Genomic DNA, 20,986 nt, shown 5'->3' with positions numbered 1-20,986 from the left:
ATGATTGATTGCCAGTGGATGTTGTGCATTGTATAGCAGTTTTCTTACTCTCGCATGAATTTAAAAAGTATGTTTTACATTTTCTTTATTTTCCATGGAAAATAGGAATGAAAAAGGACTTTATCTCTCACAGCTAAAAAATGAGACCCCTATTCTTGCATGTCAATAGTAAAGTCCACAATATGAGGGCGATCTGATGTTACCGTAATTCTACTTATAAAGAGTACACAAAATTACATCATTTCCTGTAGTTTTGTTCAAATCAATTAAAAAAAAAAAAAATATTGGAACACAGTTCTATACATACATTGTTTAACTCTTAATGCATTTAATGAACCGCATGTTTTATAAGAAAATAAGAAAATGTAGTTTTACGTGGCGTGCGTATACCATATTTTACTTTAGCTACGCCATCGTGTCAGTGGTACGATTTCATGTGTGGACTCAAACTGCTAGTGTCAAAATGAAAAGTAAAATGCCATTTCATTATTAGAATCCGTGAGATGATGATGGCTATAGTGGAACCTAAAATTATACTTTTGTTCAGCGGGAAACGGAAGTCTGGGAAAGACTACGTGACGGATTTGATTTATAAAAGGTAGCTTGCCAACTCTTTTCCATACTCAACTAAGCTAGCAGAAATGTCCAGAATTGTACAGGCAGTAGTTTACTTATAGCTACAAATCAAATTGTTTAACTTTGCATTCACATTTTATTCTAAGACTAGGCCCTGATGTTTGCTGTATCTTGCGTCTCTCTGGTCCTCTCAAGCATCAATATGCACAGGTCAGTAATCACACATGCAGTCAAACTGAAAGGAGGGTAACTGCTGGACTTAAAGCATCACATACTGTCATCTCATAAATTGAATGGAAATGATCCCTTGAATGTGTATTGCATGTTATTCAGTGATCCTTCTCCATTGCCTGTCAGGAACATGGACTGGACTTTGGGGAGTTGTTGGGAGCAGGACAGTACAAGGAGAAGTACCGTGCGGATATGATCCAGTGGGGTGAAAGGCGAAGAGAACAGGACCCTGGGTTCTTCTGTCGACTGGCCATTGAAGGAGCTCAACAACCTATCTGGGTAAGTATGGAGTCAGATGGCTGAGCGCTGAGGGAGTCGGGCTCGTAATCAGAAGGTTGCCCGATCGATTCCCCGCCGTGCCAAATGACGTTGTGCCCCTGGGCAAGGCACTTCACCCTACTTGTCTCAGGGGGAATGTCCCTGTACTTACTGTAAGTCGCTCTGGATAAGAGCGTCTGCTAAATGACTAAATGTAAGTAGAGAAGAGAGTAAATGCCTACAGAAGAAATAAACTAACCTAGTCTTACTCCCAAGTGCTCAAAAGATCATTTAAGTGTGTCCACCTTTTCTGTAATGCTTCAGTAGTCCAGCACCTCATTTCAAGAAGAGCCTTTGAAAATTGTATCAGTAAGATCTGGGCTTGAATAAAAGCCTGCACACCAGCCTGAGTAGAGCAGAGACATGTGCCTGTCAATCTTCAGCAACACTACTATGTACTTTGCAGGTTGTAAGTGACACGCGGCGCCTGTCAGACCTGCAGTGGTTCTGGCGCGAGTACCCTAGTCAGTCTCGCTGTGTTCGGGTCGAAGCTTCCGAGGAGACCAGGAGAGAGAGGGGCTGGGAGTTCACGCCAGGTATACACTTACTGGTACATGGGCTCATTATATTGTTAAGTGCAATAGGGTTTTGGGTAAACCCCTCTATTATCCTTGTGCTTCTTTCAGGAATAGATGATGCAGAGTCAGAATGTGGTCTGGACCAGGGAGTGCAGTTTGATTGGATAATAAAAAATGACAGAGCTGCTCCCCCATTGGAAGACCAGCTCCATATGCTCCTCTCATTGGCTAAAGAAAAAACAAGTCTGTAGTTGAACACAATGATGACCATCAATCAAAATATGAAGGGACATGTTTGAAACACAAATAATTAATCATATCATTCATTCATCCATCATTGTTTTCTGTGAAAACATGTCATCCTAGCTTTTAGGAACTAATGTTTAATGTTAACAGATTGAATGACTAAAAGGTGTGCACTCAAGCAAGTTGTGTTATTTTGAAACCTTACTTTAAAGATGTGTAATAATAAAACCAAACAATAGTCGATTTTGGAATGTCAATATGAATCATGGTTCTTTATTTAAAAAAAATCTTGTGTCCATTTGTGTCATGATTATTACAATGAAGACATCATTGGTAACAAAATGCTTACACTCTTAGCTCCGAGTGAAAAGTTCCAGTTAAAAACATTTGATGCAATACTTTTTACTTGATGCAAATACGATATTTGTATTCCTTTATTTAAATTTTATTATGCTTGCAGCTCACTTCATTTGCAGAAAAAAAAATATAGTTTTAATAATCTATACTGATAGGTTTAGACAATACCCTTTTGTGTTTCCCTTCTCATTGGCCCCTATGCTTCCATTTTGGCAGTGGAACGCATTGTGATTGGCTGATCACTACCCTCCCTACCCACTTCTCGCATCATATCTGAAGAAACAATGACTGAAAAAAGGAAAAACTGCAATCATCCAAGCTAATCGAATCCTTATGATCTAAAACTACATTTCCTGATCTTAAGGGAAGAACAAAAAACATTGACTCAAAATGTAACCGTTTTGTTTACAGTAAGTTAAGATGGTGGCCCTTTTGGGGGAAATAAAAACCTAACAAATACCACATAATGAAACAAAACACCTCCCTTATGAGAAAAAAACCCATACACAAAACCAAAAAAAAAAAGCAAATTCAATCTCCAGTCTTTTCTTGAATATGACAACATAAAGACTTCACAAAAGGTAAGACTTTTGCGATCCCTCTCAAAATTGGCACAGTCACTTATCAATAAAAAAAAACAGTGCTCTGGTTGAGAAGAACCAGACGAGGGCAAGTTGTTGGACATTGAATAGTGGAGATTGGAAATAAGATGGGGCAAGTGTTGATATGGGAGGCAGTTATGAATTGGAATGGTTTGTTCCCATTCCAAAGGGATAGAAAAGCAGAGCCGAGTTAAGAGTTGCTTTTCTCAAACCCTTCATAAAGAGTTCCAATGGACCCAAAACACATCCCTCTCACCAGGCCAATAGCCAGAGCAGAAAAGCCTGAAACCATTCACAATGCTTATGGTGAAATAGCTGATAGCCAAAAGGAAGTTAGTCGGGGAATCACCTCGATGTGAGGAAACACTTAAATGGTACCCCAATCTGGAATGTGTCAAATCAGAGACCGGTGACGAACACTTAAGACGCGAATGCTTGAGTATATGTTGCAGTTGTTGAGGTGAGAAGAGTGCTATGAAGAGACGGGACTACAAAAATGCGGACACTAGTCTGTAGGAAAGCCATAGATACTTGGGTTGGGAATGTGGGAGAAACGTTTCGGCCGTACAGGATGACCTAGAAGGCAAGAAACTTTTGGCTAGGTGTGGACTGGAGAAAGTGCTACCTTCACCAAAAACAATCGAGTCAACCCAATTCCCATCCCTAAACACAGTCCTCCAGCATAGACAGACAATCAAGGCTAGGGCTGGGGTCAGGGTTGGGGGGTGGGGGTTGGGGAGCAGGGATGGTGCTGGGGAACAGGAAGGCCCAGGCTGGAGCTCCAGGGGGTTGTTCAGCAGCTGTTCAGCTCCTCCAGGGTCTGGTCCAGGGTGGTGTGGAGTTTCACGTTTGCCTCCTTGGCAGTAGCCAGGGCATCTGCAGATGAAACAAACATCAGTTAGAGGGTTGAGCTTAAGCATCCCAATTTACCAAGACACCGTTTGTCAGGTTTTAGCTGCACAGATCCACAACAGCTAAATTAGCGATCAATTCTTTGAAAAGTAAACCTAGTGGAGCTCAGTCTTAGGGTCTTCCAATCCCCATACAATACTGCCACCACTCTTTGCTGAATGTCCAGATTTTTTTTTGTAACTCATAAAGAATTGTAAAACACCTGTAACTGCCTGCAACATTGCAAACTTGCTCTGTAACCTCCGCTACAACCAGCCACCACCTGCTTTTTGTTCCTCTTATCTCTGTTTTTTCCAGACAGTGGAGGATTGTAGATGTGGAGGGAAAGCTAAGGGCCGACGTCTAAACAAATGAAATGCCATACTGTCCTCAACAAATGATGATCAAGTTTATGGGCCTACATAATTGCAGTTTCCCTTTCCGATGACTGAGAACACACTCAGCTAGCTTAGCATCAGTTATGAGATGTGTCAGAGACAAGGCCGAAAAACAGGCTGGGATTGCTCACCATTGTAAGTTCTTAAAAACTCTTATTATTTAAGCCTTCTGAACAAGTTTCTTTTAGATTGAAAATGAATTTCGTTCTTATTTATGGAAACACAAGACGTTTTTAAATTTTAGCCGAGACTAAATTGAGCTCAAACGCTAGGTGATGCCCTATGGAGCCAATTGTCTTCCTCACACTTAATTTCCACAGCCGTAGGAATTTTCCGCCATGTCCCTTCTGAGGGTTTAAAATGGATTCTGGTATTTGCGTCACATCCTGCAGGGATCTGTAAAATTGGACGGAAAACTACAATTTAGTAGGTTCTTGATCCATTTGAGATCTTCAATAGGAAGTATGAGTCTGAAGAGGTGACGTTCATATTTGCAGTGTGAGCATATAATGTAGATGTTTAGTCTCACCAGGGGAGCGGTGCCTATATTTAGTTACAGGAAGTCACCTTGGAGCCATATCCTTGGCCATGTTTCTCTGAGACACTGAAGGTGGTTGGGGAAAGACTAGTACTGTGACTGTACATTTGACACCAAATGTCCTGAATTTAATATTGATGGATTTGTCAAGATATTTAAAATATTTGCGACTTGTGTCCTATTGATATTTTAACCAAGCCCTGCAATGCAATATTGCTTAACATAGCCCTCCCAAAATATTTGTGTAGCAACAGCTGAAAAGTAGACAGTGTATTTGTATACGTACATATCTCCACATGTTATTAATATATATGTATATTAGGGGTTTAACATATTGTGGAACAATATATCATAGAGTTATGGCAATATTTTTTACAATATGACATTCGTTTGATCCTATTGGTTGAGCTACCAGCTCGCGACCTACTCTGCACCTGCGTCCATGTGTGCATTCACAGAAATTGCTTGAACTGAGTTAACTAAATTGTATTTATAACAAAGAAAATTATTGAAAATGTTCAATGTTTTCGAAATAAATCTGTTAATTGAATTTCAGTTTCATTTTAAACGTTGTAAAAAATATTGTGATACGTATTGTATCGTACACCCAGTATCGTGATACGTATTGTATCGTGAGCTGAGTGTATCGTTACACCAAATATAAATCAATGAAACTAGGAACTTGTCAGTATTGCATACAAGATGACCTATGTGTCAGGCCAGTTAAACTATTTATGGTTGACAGAACGAGACGTTAGACCTAGACCCATCCTGTTCTGCTTCAATGTTATTTCTGACAAGACCAGTTAAGATCACAGATTTCATGTTCTATTGAAGTAATACGACCCTCGGTTTGACAATTAATTAAATCTAGCAAGCCTGACGGAGCATTAAATGCTATGCTAGATTAAATGTTATCTTCAGTGTTATAGTCAGTGTATTGTTTATATATTTTGAAGGACACCACTCTGGAGCAGCTATTATGGAATACAGTCATCTGCATACGTTGACCATTTCCCTCAACATATTTATTGAGGGATGATGTCACCAGGTGAGGGGTGAAGTAACCTAACTAATGTGAAGTTTATTTGTTCCCATGTCAGCATTGTATTTGTGTTTATCCAGGTAGGTATATCAAGGATTTATAGACGCTTTCCTCTTTATAGAACCACTAAACTTGGTCTATCATCTTCATGGTATGCAGCACACCAGGATGATGCATGTTGTGATTCCCCCGACTTCCTCTTCCAACTTTGTTTCGGGGTCCAAGGGAGGACCAAACTGGTGGGCTTGACAGCACCATTAAGTTTGGGTGTGTGTCGAACAGCTCGGACCAACCTTAAGTGATGCAGGTGAAGCCAGTCCAAGCCAAAATGCAGAGTGAAAGAACATGACTACAACCCATTGTGGACAGCAAACAAATCAGTGAACTCAAAAAGCAGACAAGTCAGAACTTTGCTTTTTTTTTTTTACCTCCCCCCTTTCCATTCATTAGAGACATAGAACCAGTCACAGATACAGGGTGTGTGCTAAAAAAAGAGTAACCCAGAAACGCAGCCAGCGTACTGGCTGTAAGTGCCATGACAAAGAGAGAGAGAGAGTGAGAGATAGCAAGAGAGATAGAACACAGTCTAGAGAGAAAGGAAGGGTCAGGCACCGGTGACGAAGGAGGGCAGGGATTCTCTCTAGATGTTCATCAGGAATGAGTCACAAAAGGAAGGGAGGAAAAGCAGGGGGGGAGGAAGGAGAGAGAGAGAGAGCACAAGAGAAGGGTGGGGAGGGAGAGAAAGAGAGAGAGAACTGGAAACCACAAGCGAAGGGTGGGGAGGGAGAGAGCGAGAGAGAGCAACCGCTGCGGCATTTCAGGCCAGACCGAATTGGAATGGTCAAGCCCACAACCACATTCAGAGTGCATTGGCCAAGTTTTCCCCGGTATCTAACGAGTCCAATTTATCTGAAATAGAGTGGAAGAGCAGCCATTTTGTCATTGAGGGTCACACCATGGCACAGAAACTTCACACCATGGTTATTGGAGCCAGTCGTGTAAATGGGAAGAAACTCAATGCAAATCCGCAGATGCATGCAACTTCAAAACAAACTTCAAAACATGCAGGGACTTGGGTTGAGATTGTTATCCATGTAAAAGGCTTGGTCAAGTTGAAACCTAGAGGGACTCGAGACAATTCAGGCAGAATGGTTCAACTAAAACCTAAGACCTTAGAATTCGACCTATTCAACGACACCCATACCACCGCACCGAGAGCTAATCAGGAAAATACTGTTCCGAATACTCGTCGCTTCTTCCCCAGCTGAATTCCTCGGTGGGTGGACAACCCGAGGGAGGCAGCTGAGGGACACCACGCGTCGTATCGAGTGATAACGAGAAAGACGACATGTCGTTGGACGTGTTAGACTACTGTAAAAAGGGGAACTGCTGAGTTCCTAAGAGCGGTGTAGAACAGCTTCAGCGAGCGCTTCTCAACGTTCGTAGACGGAGATGGGGGAGATTGTTATGCCTTGTGTTGTACTGTTGCCTAGGTTACAACCCACGGCAGTTACATTGCAGAAGTGAAAGAAAAGATATATGGGAGGAATGTCAAGGTCGGTGCGCAAGCTGTAAGCTACGTTGACTTGATAAAGCATGAAATCAACCAAGAATTCTATGCAGAATGCAGACATTGGGCAGATTAGGCAGCGTCAACATGCACTTGATTTTTTAAATTACAGTGTAGAAATATGTAAGAGTAGGTGTACATGTCTTATGAGGGAATTGCAGCTCATGGTAGTCGTTAAGTTACCGTAGACTTTCCCTGCAGTAAAAATCTGCCTTTGTCGTGAAACCTCCCACTTACATCTCAATAGTTAGCACGTATGCCTCAAAAGAGGTCGACCGTAAAAATTCACGGTGTTGACACCACACGGCACGCAAGTCCAAACCACATCACACAGGCAATGCCTAAGGGGTATTTACATGGAGGTCATGTCATTGAGGGCATGGTCCAACTCCTCACTAATGGCCTTGTACTTCAGTTTCTGTGCATAGAGCTCATCTGTGGGTGGACGGAAGGAGAGAGACAGGGATGAAGAAATGAAGGCCAAGGAAGGAAGGTTGGGGGGGGGGGGTTGAGGAAGAGGAAAGCGAGGGAACACCCACCTTCCAGGTCGTCGATCGTCTTCTCCAGTTTCGCCACTGACCTCTCAGCAAACTCAGCACGGGTCTCAGCCTGTGAGGTGAATCAAGACGCGCTCAGGACAGAAAGCCAGGACATGTCCAAACACAGGCTCATACACAGGCTCCTCTGATATCAAGGTTGAGTCTTTACTGATGTACCTATACCATAAACTCAGCCAAAGGTTAATTGCATAAAACAAACATTTGATGTTAGCTTTTTTTTTTTTTTTTTCCTGCAAGTAAGACATTCACACAGGCAGACAAAAAAGAAAAAAAAAAGATATCCCATTGTGGTTTCTCACCTCCTTGAGTTTGTCAGTCAGGATCTTAATCTCCTCCTCGTACTTGTCCTCTTTCTGGGAGTACTATAGCGGGAAGGGGGGGTGGTGGAGGGGAGGAGAGAAGCCAATCAGAGACATCTGGCACACAGGGGAGTCCCAGGGCTTATCCAGGACAACTCTGCAGAATGTTAGAACAGCCAAGAGCTGCTAAGAGACCCCCAAATTTACACTAGAAATATCTGTTCTATGCGTTGCATTCTAGCAGCCACGGACTGTGGCACATGCCAATCAAGAGATTGCAGGTTTAAATCCTCATGTGGCTTTGGGTGACAGTGTCTGCTAAATGAATACATTATAAGCAGCTACTCTCTTGCTTTTCCTGTCAGAGAAACAAGATTAAAAGGATTTTGCGTTGACCAAAGCACTTCACAAACTGTTTTTGGGTAACATCATAGCTTAGCTCTAGCGGAGAATATGAAACTCTAATGAGAACCAGACATCCACCCACCCCACCCCCCACAGAGCTAACCCCACTGATCAGCCGAGTCTGACCAAGCATTTTTGGGATTCCTAAAGCCTTTTTCACTAATGGAGCACATACACTATCATTTTAGAAGACCTGGCCATGGCCATATTCTCATTGGTGTTTTTGGTAGACACTGGGTCGCCAGTGGCAACACAGTCCCCCAATTCTCCTCTGCTGACGAGAAGCAATACATTAGTAAAGGTAGTTTTCTGAAAATTGAACAACGTCAAGTGGCGTGACAAAATAAAATGATTTTCTATACTGCCGCTTTGACAGCAAGCTATCTGGGTGTGTGGGGGGGGGGTTAAACAGGCAAGAATTTAATTAAACTCGCTTCTCCCGCCAAAATGACATCATTGGCAGACAGTCACTCTGGCAGCAAGAGTGAGTGAAGGGAACTTGCTGAAAAGGCCTCTTTCTGCGAGCCACAAAGCCCTGGTGTTGTAGGAAGCTGTGGCGTCACTTTTTAAGAGGGAGGGGAGGAGGGGGGAGGGTTGCATTCTTGCAGCTGCACACTGGGTGTGGCAAGCTAGCCAACACAGCAGCAGGATTGCGCCAGAGCAGAGAGCCACAGCGCAGACTGCCTCCCTCTCTGCAGACAGGCCTCCCAAACCCATCCTGGGCCCCTCTAGAAGCACTAGAGAAAGGGAGTGGACTGTACGGGCCTGGGGGGGTGGGGGCTGTTGTCAAGCAACTGTCCCACTGACTGTCCTTTGAAAAGGCTTTTGTCTGACGTTTCCCCTCTGTTGTTCTCACAACACCAGTCGCATCGAGACCTACACTTTCATGTCTTGTCTTAATCCCTCACCTTCTTCTCACCTTTCCAAGAGTTACCCGGTCTTTGCGAGGCTAATTCTGTTACAAATCCCTCCGCCCACAGCCCCAGGTCAAATGGAGGCTTATTCTGGCTGCCACTTGGTTTGTTTTCTGTTGACTTCAAGAAAGCGTGCCGCTGACTTGGATCCTGTTATTCTGCTCTCTGATTGGTTGTTTCCACTCAGGTTTTGTCCAAACAAGGGTTGCAATGTGAGGCATGGAGTTACACACTAGCAAACAGGTTCTGGGGTATGTAGACACTGATTGTTTTGTCTGTATGAGTGAGACATTGTGATCAATAGCAAACCACCAGTGTATGCCACTCTACTCTAAATAGAGACATAGGAAATAGAAGTGACCTGTTCCAATTGCTTAAGCACATTGGTGTCATGACATCAATCATTTCCTGAAGTAGCTTTGAACATAAAAAAAAACGTATTTTGAAGAGGTATTTTAGTTATCTTTTAGTCATCACTGGTAAATCACCTGGCATCCAACACAGTAAATTGTAGCACGCATACACAGAGCAACAAATATCAAATGATTTTATACACCATAGGTCTCTTCTTTGTTTTCTTTTACATGATCACAAGTTAAAAGAAAGCCTTCCAACACATTCTACATGTTAATGTCCATCCAGAACAGTGAACCATGGTATGGATGCCACAGATGAACGTTTGGTTTTCACTGGGACCGGCCTGGATAGGGTTTATAGTTCCAAATGCATGCAGGGATCGTCACCCTCTCCCTCCCCCCCCCCCCCCCCCACCCCCATTTTTCACTCCCCCCTACCTTCTCAGCTTGGGCCTCCAGGGACTTTAAGTTATTGGTGACATTTTTCAGCTCCTCCTCCAACTCCGCACATTTGCTGCAGTATTTATATGCGTGGGATTTTTTGTGCGCGGTTTGTTTGAAGGTTGCGTTTTGGCCAGTGTAGGGATGGGGGAGGGGGTGATGACAGGGAGAGAGGGGAAGATGAAGGAGGGGGGGGGCATGAAGGGGCAAAGGTCACAGGTCAAGGGGTAGGCATAGAGTATGGGGGGGGGGGGCAAGGAAAAAGACAAGTGACAATGAACAGGGAAAGAGGGGGGAAGAGACAAAACAGACGAGAGATTTACAACGAGAAAAAATAAAATAAAAAAAACTGGATAGAAAAGGTATGAACTTTAACCTCCTGTTGACAGAGTGAGACCTCAAGTCTCCTGAAAACTAAGACAACAACAGTGGGGCGAAAAAAAAAAAAAAAATAGACAGTTCTTCTGTAAATCCATGGTACACCACACGAAAATGTCCAGGGTCAAATCCTGCTGGCAGACCTTGGAATATGGAGCGCATTGAGTCTAAGTGATGACAGTTAGATTCATGCACATGGTAGGCAGCGTGTTTGAGAGAAAGGAGGAGGGTAAGGAGAGGAGATAAGAGGAGGGAGCACACGAGGAGGGGCGCGGGGAGGAAGCGAGACCACTACAGCGGCCATGCATTCAGAGGATCGCGGGGGGGGGGGGGGGGGAATAACTTTGCTAGTAGCGAAGGCAGGAGGGCTGAAAATCCTCACAAAACGGCCCCTCCCTCCCCCCTCTGGGGAGCTCAGACAACCCCTTTGAGACCCCCCCCACCCCTGTAAGGGACCTCCTGGGTCCCCAGTGTGAATGGGAGGGGTGGAAGGGGGCAGTACCTTGTCCTCAGAGGCCTGCAGGCTCTTCAGGGATTGGTCGAAACCCCTCAGCTGTTCATCCAACCTTCGGACTTTGCTGTTAGTGAACGTGGAGGGGGGGTCACATGACACAAGCGCATGCAAAGAGAGAGAGAGAGAGAAAGAGGGAGCGAGAGAGATAGAAAGACAGATAGAGAGGGAGGGAGAGAGAAGGAATGGTGCACGAGTGATATGTCGGTCAGACATGCAGACAACAGGCATATAACCAATGGAGACAGAGGGAGGGACAGATTAGAACTGTTAAAGCATTCCCACTTTTATGCTGATTGACTCTGCTCTGTCTGAGCCGACATAACTTGGGCTACAATTTATGACACGCCATCACTGTTGTAAAGACAATTGGGTGCCGTTACTTTTATAGTTACAAAACCTAAACCTTTACCTCTAGTACCAACCAAGACCAAGAAAAGATCTCTTGGTCTTGGCTGGTACTAGAGGTAAAGGAAAGAAATCTATGGTTCACGGGGACATAAAAGTGGGCGTGCGACTACTACATGATGCCAGGGCCGCAGCAGTGGTGTGTGAGCGGTCATGCAGTCAGAAACATTCGACAGAGCATGTACAAGTAGTGTGGGGTCCAGTGTGTGTGTGCGTGTGTGTGTGTGTGAGAGAGAGAAAGCGACTCACGTCTCGGCCAGCTCTGCCCTCTCCTCTGTACGCTCCAGGTCTCCCTCGATGATCACCAGCTTACGAGCCACCTGGAGGGAGAGAAGCAAGGAGACAAGAGGGAGAGAGAGAGGGGAGAGGGGAGGTAGGGAGAGGGGAGAGAGAGAGGGGAGAGAGAGAGGGGAAAGAGAGAGGGGAGAGAGAGAGGGGAGAGAGAGAGGGGAGAGAGGAGGTAGGGAGAGGGTGACCCAATGTGAGAGACATGTAGGTAGGAGAGAGATCCAATGACAAAGGTTACGGCTTAGGATGTGCGTGTGTGTGCGCGTGTGCGTTCAGCTCACCTCCTCGTACTTCCTGTCGGCCTCCTCAGCGATGTGCTTGGCCTCCTTCAGCTGGATCTCCTGCATCTCCATCTTCTCCTCGTCCTTCAGGGCCCTGTTCTCAATCACCTTCATGCCCCTGGGCGAGGGAGGGGAGGGAGACAGGCCAAGGGTTACGAAACACGACCCGCAACTGACCGTTTTGAGATCGTATCGACTAAAACCCAGAGGATTCCCAACTTAAAAATGGAGGATTTGGCATTGTGTACTAGATGGGGACCCATTTTGAATTCTCTCCTGTGGAGCAGTATCCAAATGGATCACTCGTAGCGCCCGTGCGAGTAGGAAATGTGACTTGTCCAAAGTCGTCCCTCTACACGGCACTGTTGCTCAATGTTGTTGTAGCTGATGAGGGGCCTGAGCCAGGGGCCTGTGTCCATCTCTCCTGCTAATACCTGATCTCTGATGCAGACTCTTAACGCACACCAGATGTGAGCACAGCGAGGTTGAAGGGCACGGTGTTGGGGTGGGGGGGCTAAGTTTTCGTGCGTGTGTGTGTTTTTTTACATAGTTCAAAAAGTCTTAGTTATTAACATCAACACCCACCCACCCAGAATCAGCCTCAAATCCTCCCCGTCTCTCCAAACCCAACACTGCCGGTTCCAACATGAACACTCTCATTGTGACTCTCCTCATCCTACATCCTGTCTGGCGTGGAACCCTCACAGGAAGTGAAATCACCCCCGCTAGGGGATCAGGAAGTGGCGGTGTCAGAGGAAACCAAAGGTGAATCTCAACACAGTTCGGAGCCAGCTTCCTCCCCCCCCCCCCCCCCCCCCCCCCCCCCCTTCAAAACCTCCCATCAGGCCCTGAGTGAGTCTCCTCCTGCCACCCCCCCCCCCCACCCCCCCCGAGTCTCCTCCTGCCACCCCCCCCGCCCCAGCCCACACCTCTCGCTCTCGTCCGCAGCCTTCTCAGCCTCCTCCAGCTTCTGCAGAGCGGTGGCCAGTCTCTCCTGGGCCCTGTCCAACTCCTCCTCCACCAGCTGGATACGCCTGTTCAGGGACGCCACCTCAGCCTCAGCCTGGGGGACAAGGGAGAGAGAGAGAGATACACACACACAAAAGAGATGAGAGGCACGGCAGTGGCATTACGTACACGTGGGACCACCTCTTCCGATATGTTTGTAACGCCTACGTTGTATTGTGAGGGAGGAATTCGATTATGTTATGGGCACTCAAAACGTGCAGGCCCGCACTTGATGGGCCTCTTCTACCTCAGGTTGTGACGCGTGTGTGTGTGTGTGTATGATGCATCATTCACAGAGGCCTGTTAAAAGGCTGACTCTACCTTCCCCTCAGTTAGCCAGCGTGCGTGGGAGAAGAAGAGAGGGAGGTGAGCACTGTCCACTGAGCTGTGCGTGTTCTCCGCTACTCTGCCTTTGTGTAATGGACACCCACTTGTCCTATTGGATTACACAGCGAGTTTGAGAAACACACCCCCGGCCTCCCCAAGTGATGCTGCGTCAGTCACAACAGCACAAATTGGGTGCAGCAGCCTACATCAGAATGTGTTGACCCATGCTGGGCAGTAGTAAAGAGCTGAAAGAAATAGAACGGAAGAGAGAGAGAGAGCGAGCGCAGACAGCAAGAGAGAGGGGCATGAGCTGGACGAACTAAAGGTTAAAGCACTTTGAATTAATGAATGATACGGTGTTGTAGGGCTGCTAGTCTTCTTATCCCTCCCCCTCCCTCTCTCCTTCCCTCCCTCCCTCCGAGCCTTGGAGCAAGTGAAGAATGTGTGTCAGGAGGAGACAGAGGGCGGCTCTGGGCAGGGAGAACGACAGGAGGCTTACGGCAGCCTTGGCCAGATGGACATGTCACCAGTAAGAAACTGTGACACCCCTCTTACAGCCACAGATTTAAACACTGTCATGGAAATGCCTTTCGCCCTCACTGGAACCGATAGTGGTGCACGCACACACACAGGCCAAGACAGTACCCGGGTACAACATGGCCCCAAACAATGAATGACCACTTGAGGTCTTGTTTAAAAACAGCCTTTTACTCTCCCCTTGCAACGCAAGAGACGAACAGAACACCCAAAGGCAACATGCTGAGCGCCTGAAAGAACAACTCTGGCACAGATTGCAAATCGTTGCCATGGGGCTGGCAAGCGGGTGTTGGACAGCCTGCACAAGCAACTGCCCTTCCGCCAACGTGGGCCATCGCCATAGAGACATGCAAATAAGAAAGCCCCCTTGCACAGCCAATAATACTCATCCCCTACAGAAATGACTTTCACCTGTTAGGCAGCCGTTAGGCTCATTACTACATATCCTGTATTGGAGTTTGTGTTTCACAATGTCCTGATGCCTTTTAGTTGTAGTTTAAAAAAATAAAATAATAATCTCATGGTCATCCGAGTGAATTTCTTTGGAAGATGCATGGAGAACGTATACTTAGAAAGGGTTCATTACTAGTTGGCTTTGGTGTACTCAGGACGTGTACCTAAAAATTGTGTTTGACAGTTAGCATGAGTCTTAGGAGTCATCCCCATTAGCCTGTCCCTAAAGAGGTTTAGGCTAGCTGCCTGTGAAGATAAGGGCTGTGTAGGCTTCTCTCCAGAGACAAACAGGTGGCCAAAATGACACCAGCACCATTACTTCGACAAAGCTCCAAGGCAAGGGAGGATTTACCCTGTGGGAAGAGGCAGAACATTCCTTGACAGGCTAACTTCCTCTTCAACTGTTCTGAGAGGAAGACTCACTCAAACCACCATTTTTTTTTTGTCAGTCGTTGTCATTTCCTTCTTTGGCATCGCCAAAAAAGGGCAACAGAATCAGTTTGCAAGCACACGTCCTGTGTCACCATAGAGCATGACAAGGCAGGCGGTTTGCACACCGTGCGTCTCACGCCCACTACTCAGGTCCATGCTAGATATGCTAGAAGTTGGCTACAGAGATCTTAAAACTGTTCTTTTACTATCTAAAAGTAGAATGTGTGTTAACTTGGGTTGTTACTGTCAAGTGACTGCGGTTAAGACATGTTTGTGTCCCTACAGAAAAAAACCTCAGGGTTGGTCAGGGGCCCATTATCACTGGCCGCATGCAGGGCTTATCTTCCAGTGTGAAGGCAGAAGACCATATGGACATATAGATAAGCCACAGCAATAGCCACAAATGTGAAAAAATAACAGAACACATGCTAATATAGACCTTCCGTGGAATACTATGAACCAGATACCTCAACCTAAGGACGGTCCAAAGAAACAGACCCCCAAAGAAGCAATAAAGTAACAATACATCTAGCACCGTGCTGGCAACCTGGCGATTACATCAGTAGCAATTTGATTGAAGAGAGCCGTAGGAATTTAACGAGTTGTTGAGGGCCCAGCCTCAGGGCAAACATTCGAAATACCAAGGAGGGGAGAATTGCAGGGTGAACCTACTAAAACTATTCAAAGCATTTGAGCGACATCCTTTTGTCATCCACTGAGCCGGAATGCACAACTGATCCAATGTATTCAATGAGAATTGCTTTCCTGATCAATAGTTGAATATTGCAGGGAGCCACATTGTCAGCAAACAGATAACTCCAGGAATGTTTAATAACCCACAACTAGCTAGTACGGGGAATTGCAGCCATGGATGAGATGTGCATTAGCCTACTAGTACATCCTCCCAAGATTCAGAAGCAATGGAAGGTTGGGAGAAGAAAGCGTGGGGAAGGCAAAAAATTATGATTGTTGTCCCATTACCTGTTCCCTGGACCGCTTTTCTTCTTCGACCTGTCTTTGCAAGATCTCAGCTCTCTCCTCAGCTTCATCGGCCTGTTGCTGCAGAACTTTGATTTTTCGCTTCACTGCCTCGATGCTATTGATTCCGGCCATTTTTGAAGTAGCTAGCTAGATAGGTCAAACTTGCAAATAAATTCCAAATCTGCGCGTTGGTTATTTCACCCCCCAAAACTCGTAGGCTACAACACGGTGGAAGAGTCGTTTCAAAAAGATTTGTTCCAAGTCGCTGGCAAACGTCAAAGGTTTCTCTGCAGGATGTTTCCCAAACAGACACAGCAACGCCCCGTCAACGAGTCCAAACTGGAAATCAGAACAGAGCCTCGTTTCTTTCAATCTAGCTAGCTAGCAACTGGGAAAGCTGGCAAGTATACAGAATGATATGTCTTACCTTGAGCAAATCTTAATGACATAAAACGATTACTTCCGAGTGCACTGACTAAAAGCTCAGAGAAATCGAATAATAGCCTGAACTTTAAGTCCAAGTTTTCAGCTCTGTTATAATAGGGTGCTAAGTTGGCTAGCTATCACGGCTAACAAAGTAAATCCTTTTCTTTACCTCGAATTATAGTCGAATAAAAGTTGATGCACTTAAAAAATCTAATAGAGTAACGGGCTTTTATATCTAAGTAACTACTTTAAATTAATTGAAGGAAAACTGCAAGGAAAGCGGCTGTATGGTCTCACACTCTCTCCCTCCCCTTCAGTTGCCTCGCTCCTTTTCTCTTCCTTATTTCAGCACGCTTCCTGTCTACTACGCCCCGTGTAAAGGAACTGACGTAATATACGTATCATCCTCCCGCCAGCTGAATAATGAAACCAAATAAACTAACATTGTTGCTGAAACAAAATACAAACGTCGATTGATTAAAAAAATATGTATTATTTTTTCTGTTTAAAATGTTCACGTTTCAAAATAAAAAGTCTGAACATATCTCCGACTTGCTATCACATTTAGTTGTGTTGGGCAATGACTTGGCAGTTTGCTTTATTATGGACCAACCACTCAGCGTTTGGCTCGCTTCCAGCTCTCACAATCTAATGTCGCTGATCATGTGCTTACACGTTGAACATTTGATCGATAAATGCCATCTATTCTGGTATTTATTATCTTGCAAGAATTGTCTTGTCTTGTCTGCCTCTTCTGACCACTAGATGTCTCTCTTATACATATTGAGCATGCCTCCAGACCCTGCCCATTTTGATAACACTGTCTTGTACATGTGTCTATTTTTGGGCATTTCTGCTTTATTGTGATAGAGACATTGAAGAGCGACAGGAAATGTACAAAAGTGCTGCTAAAACATTGCATTCGACCAAATATTTTAAATGACGTCTTCTATGAAACCCATGATAGTACAGAATTTTGAAAGGCCTAGTTATTCCATTTGCAGAGAAATTATTTGAACCCACTGGCATTTCCATATCCAAATAAGGTGTCTCTGATCAATTAGGTGACTAGGACACCTAATAGAGAGCTCATCACATAAAACAACCACCAGATCCCTCGAATACAGCCCCTAATCCATAGTGAAGCAGTCGACACCCTCAGACTCCAGAGTGGATAACTCCAATCTAGGAGTGTCATTGACCTTTGAACATCTGAACCCACTACCACTCAGAGGTGTGACTTAATTAACCCCCTCCGACATGTCACTGGGCAAACCATGACAACAGTGGTTACACCAGCAGTGACATGACCACACTAACTGTTCTAATCCCTCATTGGATTGTTGTGGGGTGAAGGGAGGTATAGACACTAACCATTTGTCCAGTCAGACCAGCACTGTTCCTATATACTTTTAAACCCACCCAACCCCATTGCATCTGTAGCTTGATACAGACATCATACTTTGAAACCCACCCAACCCCACTGCATCTGTAGCTTGGTACAGACATGCCAAATTTCCCAAGGAGGTAGATGACTGGTTGAGAGGGAAGGGACCGATAACTCACTGACCACACACTGCTGTATTCTATCCCATATCTCATTATGTGTCACCTATAAGCCAAAGTGTGCGATTGGCTTCCTACAGAGCGTGTATGTCTCTGCACCTGAAGGTGAGTGTGTCTTCCCACATTGTCGCCCGTCTCCGGACGCCCTCTGGAGAGACACAGCCTCAAGACATGGAGGGGGTTTTTTGCAACTGAAACTGTGAGTCACAACCCCGGGATAGTTGGTTGGCTTAGCTGTCCTCTGGGCCTTGTGGATCCTGTGCAAGCCAAGCAGTAGATTTGATATCTTTATCCTCTCTGAGATATCTACACCTTCTCAAGGTCTCACACTACTCAGCACATTGGGAAGATGGCCTTACTTTTGTTCCAGCTGTCATGAAGTGTTTTGAGTTGGCTTTTCTTCACTTCAACAATGGTAACTTTTGCATGCGAAGACATTGCATGGAAATGCTCATTCTTTCTTAGCAGTTTTTTAAAGTTTTTTTTTACATCTCAACGTATCATCCCCTCTTCTACTATATTTCAGGACAGCGATGTCACGCGAGAATCCGTATTTAATCACCGGAGCGAGCAAGGTCGGTATTTCATAAGTCATGTCAGCTCGTGTGTTATGTCCCAGCTGAGCATTGTCTTTGTGACACTCTTCACCCCTCCTCCTTCTGACCCCCGTCCCGGGCTCTCCTGTTTTAAGTCCCACTGGTATGTTGGCACGGGGGAGCCTCCTGAGGGCTTTGCCATAACAAGGCAAACTATGACTGCGACAGGTGGGCCTGCTATATCTGGGCTCTGCTATATCTGGGGTCAATCACTGTCCTGGTCCTGCAGACAATGACAGGAAGAAGACACTAGAGAAAACCGAGGTGGTAAATAAAAGGTGGTTGAAATTGAGAAGATTTTGGATTGAGGGAAGATAGCATTTGAGAGGGAAGTTTAGGGGATTACATACTCGGATGTTTCCTTCTGATATGTGAACCTCCGTCGGGAGTCATTAATAATCCTGCTCGGATTGACATGGGCAGTATTGGAACTGTCAGTATCTATGTCCGACTGCACACTGACACAATGAGATATCGGTTGTCAGAATAGACCAACTGACACTCCCAAACTTCCAATTGAACACATGTGGGCGCTGTGTCGTGAAAAAGTTGTTTTTTGAAAGTCCGGTAGACCCATGCAGAATTTTTTGATTTATGCCATGTTGGGTGAATATGAGTATAATATATCAAATTAAATCTATCAGTGAGATCTATTCAGTGGCTTAAGGACACAACTGAAATCACGACCCATGGATTGTAATTAAAAGATGGGCAAAAAATGTTGGCTAAAAGTTTAGGCTCTTATAAAAACAGATATAATGCACTTAAACGCTTTCGATCCAAGCTATTGAAAAGAGAATGTGTTTATGTCAAGTATACGCATAATGTATATGTGTATACTAAGTGGGAGAGATTAATAAAAGTTATTGGAAGGGAAGAAACATGTGTTTGAGTGTAGGTGTGTGTGTGTACCATACTGTAGGTTTAAGGTTGCTGGGATATGTAACTCACATCTGCGGCCTTCTTGTCCGCCACCTCCAGCTTCTCCTGGGCATCCTTCAGGGCCTCTGAGTACTTGTCAAGCTCGTCCTCAGTCCCCTTCAGCTTCTTCTGCATCTGCAGGAGCTCATCTTCATGCTGTGTTCACAGAGAGACAGACAGAAAGTGACAGTGGAAGAAAAGGTGGATGGAGAAAAACATGGATGAGAGATGGAAGGAATGCGGAGATAAAGGAAAAGACAGTGAGATTACGCCCACACAGAGGGAAGGAGAAGAAGAGCGAACAGGGAGGACAGAGACTGCAAAACTGGAAAAGGGTGAAGGAGAGGAGAGACGCCAGCAAAGAAAGAGACATGAGAGGATTGATCAACAACATCCAAAGTTATTGCATATTTCTTACAATTACGGTTAATCAAAGCAGGTGTACAGGCATTGTGCATTTGGGTCTGCATGAAAAAAAGGTGAATCGTTTTTCAGACAGTTCATTTGAAAATCTCAGTTACTGAACATGAAGTCATGAGCTAGAGAAATTGCCTTGCTGACAGAACCGCGGATTTTTTTGTTGCCATAATTAGATGTGTGATCTCGAGGCGTGGATCTCAATCACCCCAAGTCCAAAGTCGAATGTTGGGATCGAGCCAGGCCTGATGGGGGTGAGGCTCATGTGTAAAGGCCACAAGGGTATTAATATCCTCAGAAACTCTTCAAGCCCTCCCTGTGTAAACCATTGTCAGTCTCAGCTTCAGTTACACCTCTTCTGTTGGATCCCAACCTGGCGACAGGTCATCTGTCTCTGCCACAGAAGAATGCTTGCACAGTCTTATTATAGATTCATGAGGCATTCAGCTGTATCGTTTAAGGATCCTGGTGTAAAAACCTTGAGTCTGGTTGTGGCTGTCCATCAATTTTCTTTCATGGCTCTTATGAAGGTTGTGTGACAAAATAGCCAGTGCCGTTGAAATGTTAAAGAAAATTATATTTGTTGGGATAATATCAAATAGCTTTTCTTTCTTAATACTCGTGTGTCAATTGTCTAAAACAAGTTGTCCTTCTATTTTTATTTTTTTATTTTACATTTATTGGTAGTTAACATCACCCACTATCTGTGCTACCCTGGTCTAGGTGTTAGCCTGGTCTAAGTATTAGCCTGGTTTGAGTATAAGCATGGTTTAAGTGTTAGCCTGGTCTACGTGTTAGCTCCACCTGTTTGCTCTTTTCCTCAGCAGCCGTCTTGTCGAGATCAGACTGCATACTCTGTTCCACAGCAGTCTCTTTATCCAGCTTCAGCATCAACATCTTCTTCTTGACGGCCTCCATTTTGGCAGCGTTTGGTTGGACTTGTGAGGATGAGAAGGTAACGTTCCTGGATCAGGAATGAGGGAGGACAAGTTGAAGAGGGACCACACGGACACTTTCAAATGGAGAAGGGTTTTATATCTGAATGTAAAGTTGGCCACTCCCACCACTCTTGCCCCTCCCCCCCCCCCGCCCCCTGAAAATCCATTATTAAACATGTACAAACTTCTCTCACACACACACACACACACACACAAGCAGACTCGCACATCTTTCACCTTGGAGCAAGCAGAG

The 20,986-nt window shown here is 45.1% G+C and overlaps 2 protein-coding genes across 9 annotated transcripts; one reads left to right on the top strand and one right to left on the bottom strand.

The window, feature by feature from the left end:
* Positions 1–411: 411 nt before the first annotated feature.
* On the top strand, positions 412–2,146 carry pmvk (phosphomevalonate kinase). The gene is made up of 5 exons (XM_047043715.1): positions 412–598; positions 723–786; positions 934–1,086; positions 1,532–1,661; positions 1,752–2,146. The coding sequence occupies exons 1-5, from the start codon at positions 504–506 to the stop codon at positions 1,892–1,894; spliced, it is 585 nt and encodes a 194-aa protein (XP_046899671.1). The 5' UTR covers positions 412–503; the 3' UTR covers positions 1,895–2,146.
* LOC124483281 (tropomyosin alpha-3 chain-like) lies at positions 2,133–20,812 on the bottom strand. 8 transcript variants are annotated; one of them, XM_047043653.1, is made up of 10 exons: positions 20,600–20,812; positions 19,409–19,534; positions 13,061–13,194; positions 12,132–12,249; positions 11,812–11,882; positions 11,146–11,221; positions 8,150–8,212; positions 7,830–7,899; positions 7,647–7,725; positions 3,702–6,629 (listed from the first exon to the last, which is right to left on the bottom strand). In XM_047043653.1, exons 1-10 carry the CDS (start codon positions 20,711–20,713, stop codon positions 6,626–6,628), a joined length of 855 nt encoding a protein of 284 aa, XP_046899609.1. In that variant the 5' UTR covers positions 20,714–20,812; the 3' UTR covers positions 3,702–6,625. The 8 variants fall into 8 exon arrangements, with proteins under 8 accessions (XP_046899624.1, XP_046899618.1, XP_046899658.1 ...); XM_047043647.1 differs by lacking the exon at positions 11,146–11,221 and adding an exon at positions 10,263–10,338; XM_047043683.1 differs by lacking the exons at positions 19,409–19,534; positions 20,600–20,812 and adding exons at positions 15,870–16,208; positions 16,297–16,649.
* Between the last annotated feature and the right edge of the window lie 174 nt (positions 20,813–20,986).

The sequence above is a fragment of the Hypomesus transpacificus genome, chromosome 2 (assembly GCF_021917145.1).
Source record: "Hypomesus transpacificus isolate Combined female chromosome 2, fHypTra1, whole genome shotgun sequence".
Lineage (NCBI taxonomy): Eukaryota > Metazoa > Chordata > Actinopteri > Osmeriformes > Osmeridae > Hypomesus > Hypomesus transpacificus.
The sequence above is the reverse complement of the archived record's forward strand: the minus strand, read 5'-3'. Positions and strand labels throughout refer to the sequence as shown.